Below are 24,849 nucleotides of genomic sequence, written 5' to 3'. Positions count from 1 at the left end.
CTTTTTATGACATAATAGGTTGCAAACCTTACTTTGATAAATCCCATGCATACAAAAAAGTTTTAAATCTTTGTTTAAAGCACTGTGATATACTTCATTAAATTAATTAAGAAAATATTTTCTCTGTCTTGTATTTACAGTTCTTACTCAAGATTATCAAGGACGTTGGATGATCCTGATTATACATCATACAATAGGTAGGTAGCAGATGATGATAAAAAAAAAAAAAGGGCCACCTAGGGTTTTTTTTTTTTTTGCGTGTATTGGAAACTGCATTATATTAACCAACAGATCTAGATTCCTTCATGGAGTACACTGCACATCTGTCCCAAGTATTGACCCTGAAGGACAGGCATATAAACACAGATGCATTAGTATCAAAGCGGTGCAGAGGAAAATAGTACATATGCAGTGCCTTTCAATGGAAGCTGCTGATGGACTAGTGTGGCTACATGCCTGTTTCAGTGGCCATGAACAGGGGAGCGTTACATGTTCCCATGGAGAAAACTGTACTGTGTTGTTTTTTTAACCTTTGTCCGGCTGAGTAGGTACAATTGTAACTATTCAGTTTTAAAATTGCAATAACTTTTTTTTTTTTCGAAAAGCCGTAGAGAGCTGAAATTTTGTGACATCTCTGCAGTTTTGGTCCAGAATATATTGGCCAAATTTCAATAAAATATATATGAAGGTACAATTGTACCTCTGCAGCCTGTTAACGTTGTAAAATTATGCAGCCTGACGAAGGTTAATGCCAACAGTAAATGTGTTCCTATCAAACTAGTAACTATACTTACAAGTGAAATAGCCCATCCTTATTTCTGTGTACTTAATAGTGATGGGCGAACATGCTCGGATAAGGGGTTATCTGAGCATGCTCGGGTGCTAACAGAGTTCCTTCAGTGTGCTCGAATAATATGTTGAGTCCCCGCATGTCTGCAGCTGTTCGATAGCTGCAACACATGCAGGGATTGCCTAACACACAGGTAATTCCTGCATGTGTTGCAGCTATTGAACAGCCACTAGACATGCAACTTAAACATATTATTCGAACTCGCCGATAGTCTGATAACACCTTGTCCGAGCACATTTGCTCATTACTAGTATTTCACACACATGGCTAGCTGGTAGGGCCCTTTCACAATGCATTCTTTCCCCACATTCATTGGCCCTGCGGGAGGTTACATCTGAACTCCCCTCAAAACGGGATTCAGGCGTATGCGCCGTCTGGGCCATTGACTATAATGTGCAGACTGAGTAACCTTGTGCTCTGTCGTGCATCATTTACATTCGTATAAGCCTTTTGGAGGCAGACACCGAGACCTCATATATGGACTTAAATTTCCCTGAATATTGGAAAGTGGCCTTCAGGCCGCTAAACGTTGGAAAGAATACCATGTGAAAGGACCTTCAATATGTAGAAACTCATTAAACTATGTTTTCCTTATTTTTAATGTGCACCCATTTCCTTATAACACGACTGTATTAAGGTCCAAAAAATGTACCATTGAAAGAGACCTATTAGAGGGAATTAAAGTGCACATTAAAAATGCAGTTGAAGAAACAATCTTTTAATATGTCCTTTTGCCATGTTAAGACTACAACCTGTGATGTCAGGACCCTTGTTGTGTAAAGGTCATATCTGGTTATAAACTTACAATCATTTCCACAGCTTATTTTGATATAAAATACTAGCTGTGAAACAGTCTGTGTTTTCCTTCAGAGATGCATAAAATGATGCATTTTTTAATATTATGTGCATGCGTGGGCTTCGTGCAACATTAATATTATTTCAGTGAGCGTTTGTGATTTTGGCATGGTCTCATCGAATATATTTTCTTAACAGCAAATCCAGGGATACTTCTGATTCATCAGGCTTTCCGGCTCAAAAAAGCGGTAAGCATTGGCTTATTATATATATATTTAGAATTATATTGTATTAACACTTACAACATTGACAAGATATGTTTACCGATCTCATGTAAAATTATTTTTCCTTATTATTCATATAGTACTATTATATTATTCTTTGTAATTTGTGGTATAATGTATCGTTATAATAAATAAGTGTAAAATATCAGTGAGTCACATATCATTATATATAGGAGAACATGGGATGTCGGCGTATGGTTTTGCTGACTGGGTATTTGAAGAACAACAAAACAAGGCACACACTGTGAATCCACAGCAAAAAAACCTCCCATCAGAAATGGAAAAACAAAAGTTCTCTCAGATGAGGGATTATCCGAGCCAAGGTGGGCAAGTGCTTGGCTTCTCTGCTTATCCATATCTAATAAGGATTTTTTCAAGGGATATATACTGTTGCCCATTTGTTCTCCAGAGGCTTCAATAATGTCAGTGTGCTGCTTTCTTATATGCACTATATTGCCTTCAGGAAATGTGCTCCTAGAAGATGTTTCTACATTTCTAGAGTGTTTAGGAATTGTGGAATAAAAAGAAATAGTACATGTCACGCAGCAACAAATATTCCACAATGAGGTTCCCTAGAAAGTTGGCATCATTCTACACTGTACAACGCTATTAAGGCTACTTTCACACTAGCGTCGTGCACTGCACGTCGCAATGCGTAGTTTAGGAGAAAAACGGCATCCTGCAAAATTGCTTGCAGGATGCGTTTTTTCTCCATTGACTAACATTAGCGACGCTTTGCCACACGTCGCAACCGTCGTGTAACGTTTTTTGCTGCGTTGTGTCCGCCATTTCCGACCGCGCATGCACGGCCGAAACTCCGCCCCCACCTCCCCACAACTCACAATGGGGAAGCGGATGCGCTGGAAAAATGCATCCGCTGCCCCCGTTGTGCGGCGCTTGCACAGTATGCGTCGGTACGTCGTGCCGACGCAGCGCGATGGCCCCGTATCGACGCTAGTGTGAAAGTAGCCTAACCAAACTGCTTTATGTTTTTGTTTCAGAAGGCAGCCAAGAATTTGAATCGACGTGGTCAGTGGGTGGATCACAAAAAGATGGTGCCGCAGAACTGGATAGACAGCAAGTAATCAAGGACATGAGGAAGAAAGCTCCTCTTAATACTGACAACAGCTGGATCAGGCAGCGGAGCTCCAGTGTCACAAAAGACACCTCCTCTCTTCCAAACTTAATGAGAAGGTAACCTTTGTCTTGGTTTATTTCAAATAATGTCTCCTCGGAGTATTGATAGTCATTCTGAAACATGAAATCAAACTTTGTCCATTTGCCGTGTTAGGGTAGAAGAAGTCCCTCCTCTTATAACACAGAATGGAAAGTTGCTCTGTAAGGATCGGTATTGTTATATCTGAATGGCCAGCTTTTAGCACTACATCTTACTTATAGGGAAATGTCTTGCTGACTGTTATAATCCCTGCAGTAAGGAGTGTTTTCTTTATAAAGTTTCCAATGTTTAGAGGCAGTCACACATTTTGTTGTTTCCTGCCACGTAATTCTTTGATTATGTTCTTCTGAAGATCTGTTACATTCTGTTCTGTAAGTCAACTTATGATTTATTCTATATAAATCTCCTGTGATTTCCTATTGCAGAGGGGAATCGCTAGACAACCTAGACTCTGGCTCAAGTTCACGGAGACAGTCATCTTGGGCAAACCATTCATCATCCTATAATTCTTTATCATCCAGTCAAGACTTTGGGCAACCCTCCCAGGGGCTGTCCACTTCTAATCGCACATATCTGCGCAATCCATCTTCCAGCCTTCCACAGGTTTCTTCTGGCTCCGCATCAATTTCTCAGTCCTCTTTGGCATCATCGAGTTTGCCTCGGAATCAGAGTTCAACACAGACGACTGGTCAACAGCGCAACAAGTAAGCACAAAGATTTTCAATCACATTATATATATATATATATATATTTATTTTTTTTTGTTTTATAGAACATAAACCTTTACATTGCATATATTGTACTTCAGATCACAACCTTTAAGATTATTTTATCCAGGATGTCAATGAACTATAGTTGGTAGTTTTATTAAAGGGCACTCACTAAAAAAAGGCTTCTTTTCCTTCTGATTCCAAAATACTAATGATCTTACTAGTATATAGATATACTATAGAGGGAGACTTGCCAATGTGATTTTTCTGGGGTAAACAATTATGGCAACCTCCGTATATATGGTATAATTTACAACTTTCACTGCCACTCATGCTACTTTTTAAAAAGTTTGTAGAATTTTCTATAATTTTCACCAGAGAGTAGAAAAAATTTGTGCCAATCTATGCAAGCACATGGTTGACATTGATTTGGTTGTAAAAAGTGGAAAAGCAGAAAAAAACGGCACCAAACTGTTGACTGCAGTCTGAATCAGTCCTTAATATAAAGCATTCCACCTGAAAATGAGCTAGGTAGTTCATGAAAAATTTGTTGAAGACCAAGTATATTCAGTATTGAAAAAAGAAACCGCGCTTAGAAGCGCTGGAGCGCTGGGATAGGCGCGAAACGGCTGTTTTCCTCTTTCTCTTCCCTACTCCCCCTGCATGTTAAAGGATTGTCCCACCACGTGGAATAAAGGGCATTAACCTTTTTTAAGAAGCAATGGTGAACGCTTTCTTTTTTCAATATTGATTTGATTTCGACACACGTACCGCAGGCAATGCACCTAATTTTTTATGAAGCAGGCATCTCTTAATAAAAAGCATGCCTGTGTAAAATGTGCCTAATTTACGAAGACCAGAGTAAGGTTCGCTGGTCTTAAAGAATATTCCCCACTGTATTTCCCCCAAAACTATTGCTGCCTAAGTAGGCTAGTTGCCCAATTGGAGCTGTAGGATTTCCATATGAATGCAGCTCTTGTTTTGTCTGTGAAATGACCATATAGTGTGAACATTCTCTTACACTTTGCACCTATACTAGTTTGTCTGGCTCATTTCTTAGGTTTTGTGGTAATATCTTGTACTTTGTATACACATTGGGCTTCTTCCCCCTCTCTAAGCTAAGTATTTAATCTGTATAGCTTCCCATGGATGGGTGGCTCAGTCAGGGCCCTGTCCTGCTCTGCCCTTATTCATATTGATGTCACTTGACCCGTAAGGTTTTAATACTAGAGACAGGTTAGGACTGTCCTGATGGGTACCTCTTTTCGTGGTGGGATGGCTTTTATGCTCTTTTGATCAAAAAGGGTACTTAGTTAATGCCAGTGTAATTTACATGTGCTATTACTGTTAACTTATTTACTTGCTGTAGGGTATATGCTCACTTTTTGTTTTTTCTTGTTTTTTGTTTGTGAATTGTGAACGTGTTCTTACACTTATACCCTCTTATAGTCCGGATAATTTATTTTATTTTGTAGTATTATCAACTGCCTGTCTGTTGTCTGAATGTACCTCCAATACGTTTGAATTTTTTTTCTGTAATATAATTTAGCAAATGACTCCTTATTATATAAGTACATTTTGTTTTTCCTGGTTTCACTTGCCAACTGAACAACTCTTCACTCATGAAGTTCCTAATACAGTGCGCTGACTTCATGTCTGGTCTGTAAAGGAAGCGTGATTTTATTTACCCATTGATGAATTTCTGCATTCCAGCGCATCCGTCAGCCTTCAGACAAGGGCTCAGTTATTTTCTTATTCTGTATCTAGGTCAGTGAGCGGGAAGAAATTGTGCTCTTATTGTAATAACAATTTGGGCAAAGGAGCGGCCATGATCATCGAGTCTCTTGGTCTTTGTTTTCATTTACATTGTTTTAAGGTGAGACATTGAGGACATCTAAATTAATCCTCCAATATCTAACTGAACTGCCATGGCTGCGGGTACTAACATTAATCATTTCTGTGTGTCAGACAATATTCCATGTAACAACCTTGTAAATAAGTAAAAGAATTTCCAGCAAGTGGAGGGAAATTGGATTCAGATATTACCATTACAGGTTTATTAGGATAAGAGGATATAAGAAAGAGAAAAGTTGTTGTGAGCTTTATACTGTACAAGTCTTTGTGTGTATTTGTATTTATGCACCAAAACTGGAGTTCATGATAGCTGGAGCAGCGTCCTATCGCAGCCAATCGTTTTTTACCTTTTATTCTTGTAACGCACTGCCCAATCCGTTATGTTTTAGGGTGTGAATGCACTTTCTGGTAATCTCATGTTGGTTAGTGGGTTTACGAAGACCTTTATTTAATTGCATGACTTTGCTGGCAATAATTTCAGTTATTTCCACCAAACCACACTCCTATTACCACTGTTAATGGCCGGAAGGTCTTTCAGGACAAATTTGCAGGATTATCACCAATCTCCAGCGATCATTTAGCTATCTATTTGAAAAGCCTGTTCACTGCTTGTCGGCATGTTTCATCCACATGCAGCTGCCAGAACATGTGAATTTTTAGGCTTAGTAGAAACGACGTTACATGACCCAGTTCTAACAATCGTGGCCATCACCAGGGAGATGCAAAAGTAGAAAAACGTTATGGTACAGGCTGTTTTTTCGCATGTACGGAGAAATAAGTTTCTTTTCTCACACTGTCGTGAGTGCTGTCGTTGTTCCATGATGGTTAGATATTTTCACCGAGTGGATACCTTGGCGGTTAGCTGACTTTGTCGCTCACATTGTCCTGAGAGCACTTTGGACAAGTGTTCTCTTCTGGTACATGACACAGTTCTGTTACCATCTCATTTGTAACAGTTTTTGCAGAAATCCTGAGGTGGAAGTAAAAAACCAAATCCCATACTTGTATACAGTGAATGAAGTATACATGGATACCTATGTTTTTGTATGAGAACTACAGAAATGTTTGTTCCCTTTTGAAGGCAAAACGCCTCCCCAGACGTGTCACAGTCATCAGTCAGACACCATCATTTGTTAGAGATGAATCTGATGCAAATCTAGTTCTGTTCCTATCCCTTGTGGATTGAAGCTGCCCTGAAGCAAAGCTTCACTTTCTGACGTATAAAAACCATGTTTCCGTGCTGTCATGAAGACACAGTCTCCACTGTTTTACACTTGGCACAGACAAAGCCAGAAATGAATTCTTGTCTGATTAAATGCAAATCTCAGTGTGCAGCTGGATGACATAAGGATATTTCTTCCTCTTCTCAGTTTATTCTAATCATGCCAGTAATACGAGTGCAGCTTCTTGTTAACATAATCTTATTCTCTGGATTTACAACATTTATCAGTGTTTGATTTCATGGAATATTTCTGTACCACATCAGTTTACCTAATGCCAATCTGCCGGTGCATCGTGCTGGAAACTGTTCCCTACCTAACATTCATCACCTCTGCATAAAATTACAACCGAAGCTGATCGCTCTGCCTGGCTGCTGCCTTACTAATGATTTGGGTTTCTTTGCTGCTTTTATTCAGTCATTCAGGCTTTGCTAGATGTATCCTGTAAGTTGGTATACCGTCCAGAGGCCTAGCAATGTTTTGTGCTGTAAGCCACTTATTTGACTGCTTTTATTTTTTTTACTAGTGTGTCGCCTGTGAAACAGACCTCGGAGGTACCCAGTCTGGAGCAGAAGTTAGAATCCGGAACAACGAGTTGTACTGCAACAGCTGCTACATTAAATTTAAATGTACGTTTGCCTGACATGTATTTGTATTGATTTTCATCTCCGGCTGGCAGTTTTATCTCATGTTTGACATGTAGCTCACAGTTTTATTAAGGAGAATCTCTCACTATCTGAGGGCTGCATAAATGGTGACGGTCTACTTTATTACTTTTAGCCATATTCTTATAATGTCTAGTTATCTGCTTCAGGGCCTGAAGCACTTTCATGTGCACACATTGCTGGAGTTCTTTATATTCATAAACTGTGGTAAATTCTCATAGAAATGTATGGACCGTCTCGCACATGCACAGCCACCTCACTCCATTCATTCGTCGCCTATTGCTACAACATTTCTTGACTCTTTCTGTTAATAGGTGGCGGTGAGGCCAAAAACCACTATACTGCTGCTGCATTGCAGTATAGGGAAAGTGGATGGGGATGCATTACGACTTTTTGCCATTTAGGCTACTTTCACACTAGCGTCGGTACGGGCCCGTCGCAGTGCGTCGGGCTGACGTACTGACGCATACTGTGAAATAAAATCACAACGGGGGCAGCGGATGCAGTTTTTCAACGCATCCGCTGCCCCATTGTAAGGTCCGGGGAGGAGGGGGCGGAGTTCCGGCCACACATGCGCGATCGGAAAAAGTGGAACCGACTGACAAAAAAACGTTGCATGCAACGTTTTTTTGTCCCGATGGACTGCAAAAACACGACGCATCCGTCGCACGACGGATGCGACGTGTGGCAATCCGTCGCAATGCGTCGCTAATGAAAGTCTATGGAGAAAAAACACATCCTGCGGGCTACTTTGCAGGATTATTATTATTATTTATTGTTATAGTGCCATTTATTCCATGGCGCTTTACAGGATGCGTTTTTTCTCCAAAACAACGCATTGCGACAGAGGCCAAACGACGCTAGTGTGAAAGTAGCCTTACTTGTTGCAGTGCTGTGAAGTAATTGCTCTGTGACACCATTTACTTGCATTATTCTGCAATGTAGCAGTGGCATACAGCGATCTTCAGCTATACGACCCGTATCGTGGCTGACAAAAAACACCTTGTAGCCCTTAGCCATAATATGCCTATGATGGGTATACTCGTCTAGAGTGTCAGCTCTCCTCTCATCTCTTAAAAATACTTGAATTTTAAATGACAATTATTGGACCGTTTTAGGCTACTTTCACACTAGCGTTAACTGCAATCCGTCACAATGCATCGTTTTGCAGAAAAAACGCATCCTGCAAAAGTGTTTGTAGGATGCGTTTTTTCTCCATTGACTAACATTACGCGACGCATTGCGACGGATTGCCACACGTCGCAACCGTCGCGCGACGGTTGCGCCGTGTTGTGGCGGACCGTCGGCCGCAAAAAAGTTCCATGTAACGTTTTTTGCAGCCGACAAACCGTCTTTTCCGACCACGCATGCGCGGTCGGAACTCCGCCCCCACCTACCCGAACCTCACAATGGGGCAGCGGATGCGCTGAAAAGCAGCATCCGCTGCACCCGTTGTGCGGCGGAGACCACGCTAGCATCGGTAACCTCGGCCCGACGCACTGCGACGGGCCGAGCCCGACACTAGTGTGAAAGAAGCCTTAGACTGTGTTGATTGCTCATTTCATAGATCGAGTGGTAACAACCAGTTTCAATTTACTCACACTTTTTCAGGAAAAATAACAGGGACACCGTGCAAAAAAGATTTGCGTGGCTGTATTCTGTTAATTTGATAAAAATGTTCAATATTTTTTTATTGGCTAGAATATCTGAATAAGAACTTCTACCCACTGCTAGTTGACACAAGTCTTGTCCTCCACTTTCTTTTCGTCTTGCCTGGCAGTATGTAAATAGAACATAAATCCATGGCATGGAGAAGGCTAGTAGTGTTGGGAGCTGGAATGGCTGCTGAGCTTTTCTGAACACCCATAGGAACAGCTGAACAGGATTATTTAAATTACTAGATGGTGGCCCGATTCTAACACATCGGGTATTCTAGAATATGTATGTATATAGCAACCACATAGTATATAGCACAGGCCACGTAGTATATAGGAGCCATGTAGTATATAGCAGACACGCAGTATATAACACAGGCCGCGCAGTATATAGCAGAGGCCACGCAGTATATAGCAGAGGCCACGCAGTATATAGCAGAGGCCACGCAGTATATAGCAGAGGCCACGCAGTATAGAGCAGAGGCCACGCAGTATAGAGCAGAGGCCACGCAGTATAGAGCAGAGGCCACGCAGTATAGGGCAGAGGCCACGCAGTATAGGGCAGAGGCCACGCAGTATAGGGCAGAGGCCACGCAGTATAGGGCAGAGGCCACGCAGTATAGGGCAGAGGCCACGCAGTATAGGGCAGAGGCCACGCAGTATAGGGCAGAGGCCACGCAGTATAGGGCAGAGGCCACGCAGTATAGGGCAGAGGCCACGCAGTATAGAGCACTGGCCACGCAGTATAGAGCACTGGCCACGCAGTATAGAGCACTGGCCACGCAGTATATAGCAGTGTGGGCACCATATCCCTGTTAAAAAAAAAAATAATTAAAATAAAAAATAGTTATATACTCACCTTCCGTCGTCCAGTGAAGCTGTCCTGATGCGCGCACTGCTGCCGCCAGCTTCCGTTCCCAGCGATGCATTGCGAAATTACCCAGATGACTTCTGGGTAATTTTGCAGTGCATCTCTAGGAACGGAAGCTGGCGGCAGCCGCGCGCTCATCGGCGGACGACGGAAGGTGAGAATAGCAGGTTTTTTGGTTTTTTATTATTTTTAACATTAGATCTTTTTACTATTGATGCTGCATAGCCAGCATCAATAGTAAAAAGTTGGTCACACAGGGTTAATAGCAGCGTTAACGGAGTTCGTTACCCGCGGCATAACACGGTCCGTTAACGCTGCCATTAACCCTGTGTCAGCGCTGACTGGAAAGGAGTATGGAGCGGGCGCCGGGCACTGACTGGACGGAAGTAGGGAGGGACTAATTCTCGGCTGGACTGTGCCCGTTGCTGATTGGTCGCCGCCGCCGCCAGGCTGTGATCAATCAGCGACGCAGGATTTCCGTTACAGACAGACGGAAGTACCCCTTAGACAATTACATATATAGATAGCACACAATTCGTTATCTAAGGGTTTTCTCATAGTCTAAAATAGATAAAATTGCAAAACAATTAAATGATCTTATTAAAAATTCTCTCCATTCTCAAGAATATTTAATTTACAGTTTATTGCTCAATGCCTAAGCTACCGGCCACTTCTTCAGTCTATTAGTGGTGGCTACTCTCCTAGCTGAGGAGGATAGAGCTTGCAAATACTGCTCTGCATCTGGCTGCATCTGCTTATTGCCTCAGAGAACATATAGTTCTGTCCATAATCAGTAGTGCACCATCCCATAGCAGACAGACTGGAGAGGGGTGCGCAGCGGAAAACGCAGAATGAGGAAACCCCCTTTAAATATTTCCTTTTACTCTTTTACAAAGTAACTAGAAGGAAGGGATAACTGTTAAAGGGAACCTGTCACCCACCCCTCCCCCCAGGCGTTTGTAACTAAAAGAGCCACCTTGTGCAGCAGTAATGCTGCATTCTGACAAGGTGGCTCTTTTAGTTATTGGTGCTGTAACTGCAGAAATAATCCATTTTGTAATTTGTCCGAAATACCTTTCTTCAGTCCTGGAGGCAGGCATTTCCCCCTCTGCTGCAGACGACTCACAGCCGTCACTCAAGTCTTCTTGGCGCCGGGCGCCGCCTCCTCAACGGTGTTTTGAAATCAGCCGGTGCCTGCGTTCTTTTCTCCTGCCTTGGGCAGGCGCAGTGAGCGCTGCCTCTCTGTCCTCATAATGCAGTCTAGCTGACTGCGCCTGTGCGGCAGCCCTGCCTGTGAATCCCAGCCCCACAGTGTCTTCTGATTTATTCACACTGCGGGGCTGGGATTCACAAGCAGGGCGGCCACAGAGGCGCAGTCAGCTAGACTGCATATGAGGACAGACGGGCAGCGTCACTGCGCCTGCCCAAGGCAGGAGAAAAGAGCGCAGGCGCCGGCTGATTTCAAAACAGCGGTGAGGAGGCGGCGCCCAGCGCCAAGAAGACTTGAGTGACGGCTGTGAGGCGTCTGCAGCAGGGGGGAAAGACCTGCCTCCAGGACTGAAGAAAGGTATTTAGGACAAATTACAAAACTGATTATTTCTGCAGTTACAGCACCAATAACTAAAAGAGCCACCTTGTCAGAATGCAGCATAACTGCTGCACAAGGTGGCTCTTTTAGTTACAAACGCCTGGGGGGGTGACAGGTTCCCTTTAAAGGGAGAAATAAACTCGCCTGCATCTCTTGGGACTCGTGCTGATGGCTCCTCCATACTTGGTTGGAGGGGGTATGGTTGGACATCATTACTTATAGTCCCAATGGAGACCACCAGCAGTGGGGATTTTGTTTTTTGTCTGTACTAGGTAGTATAATGCGAAAGAGGCAGAAGTTGTCACATTATTATTAGGGATGAGCGAAAATACTCGTTACTTGAGATTTCCCGAGCATGCTCAGGTGACCTCCGAGTATTTTTTTAGTGCTCGGAGAATTAGTTGTCATCGCCGCAGCTGAATGATTTACATCTGTTAGCCAGCATAAGTACATGTGGGGGTTGCCTGATTGCTAGGGAATCCCCACATGTAATCAAGCTGGCTAACAGATGTAAGTCATTCAGCTGCGGCAAGCAAAACGAAATCTCCGAGCGCTTACAAATACTCGGAAGACACCCGAGCGTGTTCGGGAAATCTCGAGTACCGAGTATATTCGCCCATCGCTAATTATTATGTAACATGGCAAGTATTTGTCACTGGCTTAGTACTGTTTATTAACTAGCTTTCCCTTTCCTTCCTAGCCGGACACCCCACCTCCATGTGAAGGCCTCCTCATCACAGAGCTGCTTCTAGAAATAGCAGAGGAGGATTGATCCAACAGGGATGTAAATCTATAAGCACAAGCTGGATGTGTGCTCTCTACAGCTTATATATGTTATATATAAGGAATGACATTGCAGTTGCCTTTTATTGTATTACCTCATTAACCAGATTTCTTTGTGGTATATTTATGAGAGGATAATCAAATCTAAGGGGCATGTTGTACTTTCAGTGTTCTGAATTCTGTATGTAAAAAGGCCGCTTTTATTAAATTTCAAAATATTTTTGAGCCCTTTTTTCATCTCTTTCTAGAGGGTATTTTCAATAGAAAGTTTAACAGATTTTTGAATTAAGACTTCTGTTGCCTTCATCTTCTGAATATTTACTCTATAGCAAAGTGAGATTACATTGAAATGCATGTGAATGTATGGTCCTGTATTTATGTAGACATGTAGCACACTATAAGGTATCACTGCTTTGTGGGGAGGTGCAGGATTGTTTCTGATACCAGTTTTCTAAATATGAAAATCTATGCAAGAATTATGATGTAACACACATTTTCTCTTACCTTATTTTCTTTCTGCAATTATTTGTTAAGAAAACGTTTATTTTTCTGACAGAGTTTTCTGTAACTATAATATTTTCTGATTTACTTTTGTAAATAAAATTGTGGCTGCATTTAAATCAGAAATCTTGGTTTCTTTTTTTCTCTTTTATTCATGAAACAAAAGGATGGTGCTCAACATTCTTACTATCATTTAACAAAAAGTAGTTCATGTGTCACCTCCATTTCCGTTTTTAAGATACTATAAGAAAATGTCACCAGATTCATACTTCCAAAACGACAGGCAGCATGAAGCGCTGTATGACAGCAGCCAGGTATACTATTCCGTGAAACACCAGTGAAGATTTGACTGGTGATCATAGACCAAGAATAGACTAGTCCAGTGCTGCCTCCGACTGACTTTTCCCAGCACTGCTGCAGGTGATTGACTGGTCTCTCCCTCGCATGGATGTAGGAAGATAGCTGCTGTGGCGCAGGGAAGAGACGGACTAGTCTCGTGTCCGCCTATGATCCCCAGCTGGGTCTTCAAAGTATGTTTTCTCTTAAATGCTTCAGTTGCAATCGTTCAAGCAGACTCTGAATAAGGCTATTTGCAGTTTGGGCAGCATGAATCACTCGTTAAAGGGTTGATTGTGACTTGTAGGATCGCTACTTCCAGCAGGTGGCGCTGTAGTTCAAGCCCTCTTTTTCTCTGAAGAGGCAATTTGCATATTACATTTCCCAGAGGAGTATTGAACAGTGAATAAGCCCCCTTACCTTGACAAGCCAGAGCTGGTATGTCACTCTCCACAAGGAGAAACCTTACCCCTTAGACCTCACCCCATCCAATTGAACTTAAAGGCTGGACGCACCAGTTTTTCCTATGCTTCTTTTAGCCAAACTGTACTGTAATGCAAAACACTTAATTATGGCCATAATTGAGTGTTCTTTAAGCCTGCCTTTCTGTGTACTGCTGCCATTAATATATACTCACACCCTGCATATGCTCATATGGATATATGTCTGATGCATTCTGCTCCAAGAATTATCCTGTTTAATTTTCCTGGCTCCAGACGTTAAAAACACGAACACTGACAGTGAGTGGGGCCGACGCTCACGCTTAACTGTGCACCTGTTTTATACAATTATGTTCCAAGGCTCGTCTCTTGGCATACTCATCCCATCATATTCCAAACTATGGCATTATATACAAGGGCTCATGTTAAGACAAAATTCTGTTTTACCCTTTAATTGAGATATGGTGCACATAAGTGTTTTGTTTTATAGGTGATGCTAGTTGACAAATACTGAGGTGAACAAATGAACATTGTTTTTTCACTTTTCATGCCTAGATTATATTCTGTTATAATCTCACAAGAACTCGTAAGTCTTTGCGTAGTAGATGTATTATACAGTGCCTGCATCTCTCTTCTTGATTAGCTGTGAAAAAGGAAATGATTACGTAATATGCATAGAATTGGTACGTGTAAGTACAAGCAGGTGGCACAAAGCGCACACGCGCCTCATAATATTGTAATAAATGATTATGTATAACCAGGTGTTGTGGAATGTATCACCTCTGTACACTACACAATCCATAAATCAGTTTTTTATTGTATATTCATTTTGATGTCTTCTGTAATGTATAATTGCCAAACATTACAATAACTATTTGTTGGTTTCTTTTGCATTAGAAATGACTTCAGAGACTCTCTGATTATATAAAGGGTTCGGTCCCACTTGCATGTGTCTGAACCTTACATTAAAGGGGTATTCCAGTTTCAGAAACCCCTTTACCTAGCTGCTGTTTATTTAAAAAACTGAACTTCCCTCTCCTTCCTTGGAGCCAGCGCCAAGTCTCTCCTTCCAGTGACTGCATGAGGCGCTAAGCTTACTGATTGACTGTGGTGCAGTGGACATGTCACAATGGGCGTGTGCTAGGGATGTGCCGTCATTGAGTGATGGACCCTGAGACGCGGGCTGCAGCATTTCCGGGTCCGTCACTGCTAGCGCAGATAGAGCTAGCAGATGCTCTATCTGCGCTAGCGCGATGCAAACGTTGGCACTTGCGTTACAGCAGCCCGTTGGCGTATGTGCTGAACGGGCTGCTGCTAACGCAGTGTGAACCCGGCCTTAACTTTGCGTCAAATACACCTTTTCCAACTTACCTTGCTCTTATCAGACCACAACACTTGTGCTGATTGTGCTTTTTTGATGACTTGATTTAGGTTTTTGCAAAACCTAGTCTGGCTTTGATGTTTTTGTTTGTAAGAAAGAGCTTCTGTCTTGACACCTACCTCACAGGCCAGACACAGGAGGAATGCAGGAGATTTGTTGTTTCATGCAGTATAGAGGCAATACTTGCCAGAAATTCCTGCAGCTCCTTTAATGTTGCTGTAACCGTTTTGTAACCTCCCAAACCCATTTTTCTTGTCTTTTTCATCAATTTTTGAGGGATTTCCAGTTCTAGATAATGGTAGAAAAACTGTATGGGAACAAAAGTGCACAAAAACATTGAGTGATACAATTTTGGGTGCAAAGGAAAATAAAAGGAAGGTGCTCACCTGAGCAGGTTGTTTGCAGGCACTACTCCTATGAACACCTGAAGATATCAGCTGCTGCTGCCTCCTGGCTGCTCCTCCAGGATAGTAAACAAATCCTTACAACAAAGAACATTTTTTTTATTTCCACAATGCATTTCAGTGTTGAACTATCATCTTTTTCAAGTGAATAAACCAATTGCATTGATGTCGCTGTGTTAACCTACTTCTTGATGACAATATTCACACTGTTCCAATACATATCGAATTCTTTGGACAATTTTAATTATATTTAAACATATTAAAACTTAATTTTATTTTGCATTTTGTCTGACTTTTTCCAGGGGATTACTGTAGAATGATGTATGATGCAATCCCCTATACAGTTACTGTGATGTGTTTGCATTACAGCTCTGAGAGTAGCTATGCTGAATATAGTACAGAACATGGGATATTTATAAACGCTTCTGTAAATTAAATATTTGCAATTGTTCAAGAGCCGGCCAAAGAAAACATCCTGTCTCCACCTGAGACTGCATCTTCATCTGCTTAACAGGAAGATCAATCACAAATGAGCCTGATAGATGAGGCATTAATATGTTTAGACCAACTCCATGAATAATGCATGAATTCACACAATCATGACTCACCATCTTATTGCTCCAGGAGAACGAATCATATCACTATATACAAATGCTTCTCACTAAATTAGAATATTATCAAAAAGTTAATTTATTTCAGTTCTTCAATACAAAAAGTGAATCTCATATATAGTCATTACAAACAGAGTTATCTATGTCAAGGGTTTATTTTTGTTAATGTTGATGATTATTGCTTACAGCCATGAAAACCCAAAAGTCATTATCTCAGTAAATCGGAATAATTAACAAAAAAGCAACTGCAAAGGCTTCCTGTGCATTTAAAAAGGTCCCTTATTCTGTTCAGTAGGCTCCACAATCATGGGGAAGATGTCCAGAAGGCAGTCATTGACACTCCGCAAGGGGGATAAGCCACAAAAGGTCATTGCTACAAAAGCTGGCTGTTCAGAATGCTGTATCCAAGCATATTAATGGAAAGTTGAACGGAAGGAAAATAGTGTCGTAGAAAAAAAGTGCACAAGCAACCGGGATAACCGCAGCCTTGAAAGGATTAAGAAAAGGACATTCAAAAATTTGGGGGAGATCCACAAGAAATGGACCGCTGATGGAGTCATTGCTTCAAGAGCCACAACACACAGATGATTCCAGTACATGGGCTGCAAGTGTCACATTCCTTTTGTCAAGCCACATATGACCAATAAGCGCCAGAAGTGTTTTATCTGGGCCAGGTAGAAAAATAATAATAATAATAATAATAATAATAATAATTTTATTTATATAGCGCCAACATATTCCGCAGCGCTTTACAAATTATAGAGGGGACTTGTACAGACAATAGACATTACAGCATAACAGAAATACAGTTCAAAACAGATACCAGGAGGAGTGAGGGCCCTGCTCGCAAGCTTACAAACTATGGGGAAAAGGGGAGACACGAGAGGTGGATGGTAACAATTGCTTTAGTTATTCGGACCAGCTATAGTGTAAGGCTCAGGTGTTCATGTAAAGCTGCATGAACCAGTTACCTGCCTAAGTATGTAGCAGTACAGACACAGAGGGCTAATACTGCATAAAGTGTATGAGAACATGATGCGAGGAACCTTTTTTTTTTTTTATTATAAATAGGCCACACAGGGATCGTTAGGTTAATGCATTGAGGCGGTAGGCCAGTCTGAACAAATGAGTTTTTAGGGCACGCTTAAAACTGTGGGGATTGGGGATTAATCGTATTAACCTAGGTAGTGCATTCCAAAGAATCGGTGCAGCACGTGTAAAGTCTTGGAGACGGGAGTGGGAGGTTCTGATTATTGAGGATGCTAACCTGAGGTCATTAGCGGAGCGGAGGGCACGGGTAGGGTGGTAGACTGATACCAGGGAGGAGATGTAGGGTGGTGCTGAGCCATGGAGTGCTTTGTGGATGAGGGTAGTAGTTTTGTACTGGATTCTGGAGTGGATGGGTAGCCAGTGTAAAAGTGAAAAAGTGAAAAAGAACTGAACTGTTGCTCAGTGGTCCAAGGTGTTGTTTTCAGAGGAAAGTAAATTTTGCATTTCATTTGGAAATCAAGGTCCAAGAGTCTGGAGGAAGAGTGGAGAGGCCACAATCCAAGTTGTTTGAGGTCTAGTGTGAAGTTTCCACAGTCAGTGATGGTTTGTGGAGCCATGTCATCTGCTGGTGTAGGTCCACTGTGTTTTATCAAGGCCAAAGTCAGCTCAGCCGTCTATCAGGAAATTTTAGAGCACTTCATGCTTCCCTCTGCTGCCAAGCTTTTTGGAGATGGAAATTTCATTCTCCAGCAGGACTTGACATCTGTCCATAATGCCAAAAGTACCAATACCTGGTTTAAAAACAACAGTATCACTGTGCTTGATTGGCCAGCAAACTCGTCTGACCTTAACACCATAGAGAATCAATGCGGTGTTGTCAAGAGGAAGATGAGGCACCAGACCCAACAATGCAGACTAGCTTGAAGGCTGCTATCAAAGTAACCTGGGCTTCCATAACACCTCAGCAGTGTCACAGGCTGATCGCATCCATGCCATCCATTTTTGCAGTAATTGATGCAAAAGGAGCACCGACCAAGTAATGAGTGTATTTACTGAACATACATTTCAGTAGGCCAACATTTCAGATTTTAAAATCATTTTTCAAGCTGGTATTATAAAGTATTCTAATCTACTGAGATAATGACTTGGATTTTCATTTGCTGTAGCCATAATCATCAACATTAACAGAAATAAACACTTGAAATAGATCACTCTGTAATGACTCTATATAATGAGATTCACTTTTTGTTTTGAAGAACTGAAATAAATTAACTTTTTGATGATTTTCTAATTTAGTGAGAAGCATGTGTACTCTAAATATACAATAGTGCTAATGCTAGAGAGAACGTTATACTTTCTTACATAACCAGCAATGCAATGCTATTGCTTCTTGATGGTATTTCCTACATTTCTTACAATTAAAAGGTCGTTCTCATGATTTGTCTTAGAGCGTACCACTTCTCAGCCTCCACTCTGTTTACGATAGGATGGGGTGCCTATACTGCTTGTCTGAACTGTGTGCTATATTGTTTTTTGCTGAGCCAACTCTGCCTCTGTATCATTGGAAGCACTAAAGTTAGCTGGATCCAGTGATCTGGCCATGTTATGAGCAGTGCTTGCAAGCTCTATACGCTTTAAGTGCAACTTGCTTGCACTATAGAGCTTACCGAATAACTGCCTCATTAACCCGGATACCTGGAGTGCTCCCGATAATCAGCTATTTGGCGCTGCAGCTGAATGTGTCGCGGCTGTGTGACAGTCAACACATGCATGGATAGTCTGTTGTGACTGTCACACAGCTGCGACACATGGAGCTGCAGCGCCGAACAGCTGATTATTGGGAGCACTCCAGGTTACCAATGCAGCTATTCGGATAAGCACTTATCAGAAGCTATTTGATCAACCCTTATAATAATACAATATATAAAAATCGGGTGACTCACATTTGTTCATAATGGAGTATGTCAAAAGCCCTATTAAAGACATGTCACCTGATTTATGCCATCCAATCTAAGGCCAGATCAAGTATTGACAAACTGAACCCCTACTGAATCAGTGATTGAATCAATCTGTAGCGGTCTCCTTTTATGCTGTATGGGTAGAATGTATTCATGAGCAAGTATACTTGTTGCTCGGGTTTTCCCAGTATTTGTGAGTGCTCAGAGATTTTGTGTTCGTCCCCACAGCTGCATGATTTGTGGCTGCTAGACAGCTTGATGACATGTAGGGATTCCCTAGCAACCATGCAACCACCACATGTACTCAGGCTGGCCAGCAGCCGTAAATCATGCAGCTGCATCAACAAAAACTAAATCTCCGAGCAGTCACAAATACTCATAGACCACCCGAGCGTGCTTGGGAACACCCGAGCAACGAGTATACTCGCTCATCACTAGTAGAAAGCTGTCAATCAGAAGCAGGGTAAGCTTGCAGCTCCAGAATATTGGGGACTTGTAAGTGTGCTGACATAAAACGGAGGACTCCACTGTGGCCAATACAGGCTGATGTTCTAAAAGTTACAGCGAGACACTCCATCCCTGATCCATAGATGGAATCCGGTCTGTAACTACTTAATGTTGCCTTCTTTTTAGACAGCAAAAATTTAGTAACAGATTTGTCGAAAAAAATTTCTTGTAATTATATGCCATGTTTTTGGACAATAAGACACACTCCACCCCCCCCCCCTACAAATTTGGGAAGAAAATGGGTTGGGGGTTGAGTCTTACAGTGCAAATGTAGTTTTACCGGGATGGAGGAGCAGGGTCCCTTCCTGCGGCCTAGTGTTGGTGATGAGCGGAGTACATCATTTGTTTCCTGGCAGTATTTTCCTGTAGCAGTGTGCTGCCGGAGGAGACTCTTAAGCATATTGTTGACACTTCTTCTGCTGCCCGCTCCCTGAGGAAGGGACCCTGCTTCACACAATGCATCCTGCTCTGCCTCACCGCCGACACCTAGACCACAGCATTGCGTTGCTGGGTTACCCCCTCCTCCCACCCAGGGCATGCAGCATTGCCTCACTAATACTGACTGCTTCCTGAGGAAGAGGCCATTCCTCCAGTGACCCCGCTCCATCGCCACCAGCCCCAGCTAAGACACCTTAAATTCGAAGTATAAGATGAACCCCATCTTATAAAAATCTTTTTTTCTATTTTCCACCCCAACATATTGGGGTGCGTCTTATAGTCTGAAATATATGGTATTCCATTAAGGAATTGTTTTGTTTATTGTAGGTTTCTAAAGAAAATTAAATATTTTGGTATTTATCAGCTCCCATCCACAGTTTAAAGATGCCAAATGGGTAATCCCTTTATAGTTGCTATGCGCAGAAATAATCTACTCCGTAGTGACTCGCATCGGACCAGCAGAAGATGCACTATGCACAAGCCAGCACTGCTAGGCAAGTCCTTAAGGGCTGGGATATTCTTCATCCACTCCCGAAGGGGAGAGGGACTTTACAGAGCTCTTCCCAGACTGCTATCATAGGATAGGATAGAACACCAGGCAAGACAGGTGTTGCCTGTCTCCCAGGCCGCAAAACAAGTGGGAAGTACGGCATCCCGTGTTCCCACATCACTCACCACTTCCACACGAGGCACCACCTAAGTGCAATAGCAGTCTGGAAACTGAAGGACGTCGCTTGTGACCACGGCAGGTATTCCTAACAATAGGCAGTGCATTGGTCCAATAATGTTTCAGTGTCTTTGAGAACATAATTTGCTTCCTTTTTTAATAAAAATGTTAATTAAAACTTTTATCCCATGTAAAAAAAGTCTCTTTTTTATCTAATGTACAAGTAGCACAATGATACTGTATAACATTTACCAATTATGAAAGCTATTGCACATTGAAATGTAATACATAAAATTGTTCATATATTCCTAAAACATTCGTGTTTGATATGGAGAAAGTCACGTTGAAATGGTTTATTCTTCTGTCAGCCACAGTAAAGCTGGCTCTGGATGGATATTACTCCACATGTAGTGAATCGTGATCCCATATGTAGCTGTGTGGGCTGCAATCACATAATATGAATTATGATCACACACCAATGTCTTATTGAGGTTGTTTTCATTATATAGTAAACATTGTTCCTCTAGGTTTCTTTCAATAGAAGATTTGTGACCAGAGCTTTAAGTAAATCCGCTTCTCATTTTACCTTACAAAGGTAACACAAGATGAGCTGACTGCTGCAATAAAGACAAAAGGCTACTTAATACCAGAGCAGCATAAGCAAAAGGGACTGCAAGCTCTACACTCGGGCTTCAATTATAGGGCTATTTTTGTATACAGCTAGATGTACTTGTCATAAGGTTGTTCTATTTCTAGCCCAGTGCATAGAATAAGTCTTTTTGATATATATTTTATTTTACATTGAATGTGAACATAATGATATCTGCGAAATTTAATTAAAGAATGAATCACACAACCTGGTATATTGACATTACTCGAGTTATTGACTTCCCCAATAAGAATATTCTCTAAATCCATTCTAGCCACTAAAGCCAATCCGGCATTAGGAAATTAACTCCTTTCTTATAACCACAAATTTGTGGTACTAGTCTTCTATAAATCTCTTCCCATAAAAGCCAATGCTTTTTTTCCACTTGTTACCCTGTAAGTTATTTCTATCAGCCTGTAGAATACCTTCATACACTTAATTGATGGTAAAATCACAATTTTCTGCTCCAGCACTAAACCACCCTGTCCAGCGGCCTGTATTAGATGCTTCCATGTCATAAAACACCCTAGAATTGTAGAGCTGCCCAAAGACATAATCTAATCTCTATGGATGCTGCCAGACCACATAATCTAATCTCTATGGATGATGCCAGACCATCCATGTCATCTAGTGTGAAAGTAAATGTAAATTGTACAAGTTTACATTTGTCCCTCTATTAAAGTAATATGTCTCTGTTAAAGGTTGGATTTGATTTCATTTAGTCACTTTTTCATGAAATTTTGCATGAATCAACAGGTTAAGCAAATAAAAAAAGCTATAAAATAAATCGCATCAGACAAAGTAGCTTCTTTTTCTCCACTTATCAACCACTTCTTCCTTTGCCTCCTGAACTCCTTCACTAAGAAATACAGCTAAAATCAGTAGTGATGACGAGCACAAGTGTTTGTTACTCGAGTTTGCCCAGGGTGCTCGGGTATGCACTGAGTGAGATGTTCGAGTCCTTGCTGCTGCATGTTTTGCAGTTGTTAGACAGCCACAATTCTCGCATGTTTTGTGGATGTCTAACAGTCGGAGAACATGCGGCAGCAGGGGCTCGAACATCTCACCCGAGCATCCGCGATACTCAGTTTATACCCGAGCACCCTGGGCAAACTTGAGTAATGAGCACCTTGCGGTTATCACTAAAAATCAGTCCTGCTCAAGCAAGATGGGCTGGCTTTTTTTCCTGAGGGATTAGATGACAGCGGACAGCTATGGAGACAGGAAGAAGAAAAGAGCAGAGTACAAGAGGATCACAGATGCTCTGACAGTGCTACTTTCCAGCAAGTTTTCCACCATTAGATTCACAGATACACTGCTCAGTACTGCTGTATAATGCCCTGAATGCTACCGCCTCTGTCTGTGTGCCACACGGAGACACCAGACAGGAATTAATAAAGTCAGTATGTCCAATTTATGGGAGAAATCATATTGGTTAAGTGGCATTTATACTGCAAGATTATCATAAACTAGCATTAATAAAAACGCAACTTGTTTCATGATTATATTACCGTGTAAACAGGCTGCCAATTACCTGATGGGTTGGGTGAAATGATCGTTTATGCGGAGTAAAAGATCATTATTCTTGGCTTTTCATCATTCTGAGTAAACAGGGCTCACACTGCTGAGAACCATGGCAGCCGATGTGCACTGAGCAATCTATAGTAGATTACCTGCTTTGGTCTTGCTGTTTAAACAGGCAGTCAAATAATCCCAAATTGGTAATGGTTTGCCAATCCGCTGTCATATCGTGTCACCGGTCAGACTGTTTAAACAGACTTACAGAGTTCATTAATTAATTCAGAGAAAACTGAAAATTATAGATACAGGCCCCATATGGAAAACTTGTGAAAATTATAGGATACTAAAAATTACAGAATGTATACACACAATGGTTTATTCTGAAAAGTCACCCTTACAGTGTCATAATTACCATGTACATACTGCAAAATTAATATAACTGATATCACAAAGCTTTTTATCCAGTTATTTGTGAAATAATGCAAAAGTAAGTGAAAAAGAAGTGTTTATCCTTCAGAAAGTTGTGGGACCTATTGTAGCACAGATTTCTTTTAAGTTTGTTAGTGTAGGTTCATTTGAAGTCTGAAGAACCATTGGCAAAACGGAGCGTGAGAAAGAGAACACACAGTACTGACTGCTGGCACTTTGAATCTGTATCTGAACTATTTACCTTGAAGTTCCTGTGTGCCAGACTTATCTATCCTGCTGCCTACTTATGCCCATGATGGCTGGTGCAGATGATCCACAAACTTATATATTGATATGAAGGGCGCTCATTAAAGATTTCGCCTGACCCACTTCCTGTGGACTGAGAGTAATGAAACTTGGCACAGTTATTTGTCTTTTTCTATAAAGGTGCCAACTAGGGACACACACTTCTCCCATGTCTTTAAGGAACTGTAAATACCTCACTTGTAGAAGTCAACAGGTTTCACCAAAAGTCACGTGACTTCAGAAATCAGAGTCTCATCATCTGTAAAATGCTTACTTTTCAAAATTGTTGGAAAGAGGTGGAAGTCCAATGGTGCGAGGTCCGGTGAATAAGGGGGATGTGGTAGAATTTCAAAGCCAGAGGAGCAAGCTTCCGTTTGGGCAACATGTGAGTTATGAACTGGTGCATTGTCTTGCAGAAGATGGACATCTTTGGTGAACAAGCCACGTCTTTTGGTTTTGATGGCCTCCTGCAATTTCTGCAGCAGTGAAGCATAGTATGCCCCAGTGATCATGGTACCCTTTGCTATCATCAATACTACTCTGTGCTGATCCCAAAATACTGTGAGCATGACCTTGCCTGCCGAGGGTTGGGCACGTGCCTTCTTTGGAGGCGGTGAGTCATGATGCTTCCATTGCATCAACTGGACTTTAATAATAATCTTGACATTTTGGGCAAAGTGGTGAATGGCTAAGTTGCGATTTTCCAAAATGCAAACTCCACTTGCTGGCTGGTGTGTTCATCAATAGCAGAGTGGGGTCGACCTGGAATTGGAACTGTTTGCACCGAAGTCCGACCAGATTTGAATTGACGATGCCAGTTCTTGACTGCATCATATGATGGGGAATCATTGCCATAAACCTCTTTCGTCTCATTGAACATCTCCTTTGGTGTGTGGCCTTTCAAGTAAAGGAACTTGGTGACTGCTCTGTATTCCGCGGGGGTCCATTACCAAACCTCACACCACTCAGCACCTGCAAAATCAAGACCGTTAGCAGTTCTGATTTGCATATGCAATTTCAGCGTCCTGTGATAAATAGAAGTGGGTCAGGGAAAATCATTAATGAACGCCCTTTGTATTTACTCTTGATATTCGCTACTGGTGCATCACTTCAATGATTTGCTGCATTGTATGACTTTGGATTATGACCATATTGGTTTAGATTTTACTTTCTCTATGCTTTGAACCGCCACCTCTTCCCGTTCAGCTAACTTTAAATAATAAAATAATGTTGGTTTTATTTATTTCGGTATTATGTTTGGGTTATGTGTATCTAGGTGT

At 41.7% G+C, this 24,849-nt stretch overlaps 1 protein-coding gene across 20 annotated transcripts in view; it reads left to right on the top strand.

Moving 5' to 3' along the window:
- LMO7 (LIM domain 7) overlaps positions 1-13,079 on the top strand; it is a 235,734-nt gene extending 222,655 nt beyond the window's left edge. For 14 of the 20 annotated variants that reach the window (XM_069758112.1, XM_069758109.1, XM_069758104.1 and 11 more), the window contains 8 exons: positions 141-197; positions 1,844-1,893; positions 2,103-2,252; positions 2,931-3,123; positions 3,532-3,810; positions 5,584-5,692; positions 7,417-7,519; positions 12,370-13,079. In XM_069758112.1, the coding sequence (XP_069614213.1) occupies positions 141-197; positions 1,844-1,893; positions 2,103-2,252; positions 2,931-3,123; positions 3,532-3,810; positions 5,584-5,692; positions 7,417-7,519; positions 12,370-12,392 (964 nt within the window). In that variant the 3' untranslated portion in view covers positions 12,393-13,079. The remainder of the gene's footprint in view (positions 1-140; positions 198-1,843; positions 1,894-2,102; positions 2,253-2,930; positions 3,124-3,531; positions 3,811-5,583; positions 5,693-7,416; positions 7,520-12,369) is intronic. The other 6 variants (XM_069758116.1, XM_069758115.1, XM_069758114.1 and 3 more) reach the window with 3 other exon arrangements.
- Positions 13,080-24,849: the final 11,770 nt, after the last annotated feature.

The sequence above is a fragment of the Ranitomeya imitator genome, chromosome 3 (assembly GCF_032444005.1).
Source record: "Ranitomeya imitator isolate aRanImi1 chromosome 3, aRanImi1.pri, whole genome shotgun sequence".
NCBI classification, from domain to species: Eukaryota; Metazoa; Chordata; class Amphibia; order Anura; family Dendrobatidae; genus Ranitomeya; species Ranitomeya imitator.
The sequence above is the reverse complement of the archived record's forward strand: the minus strand, read 5'-3'. Positions and strand labels throughout refer to the sequence as shown.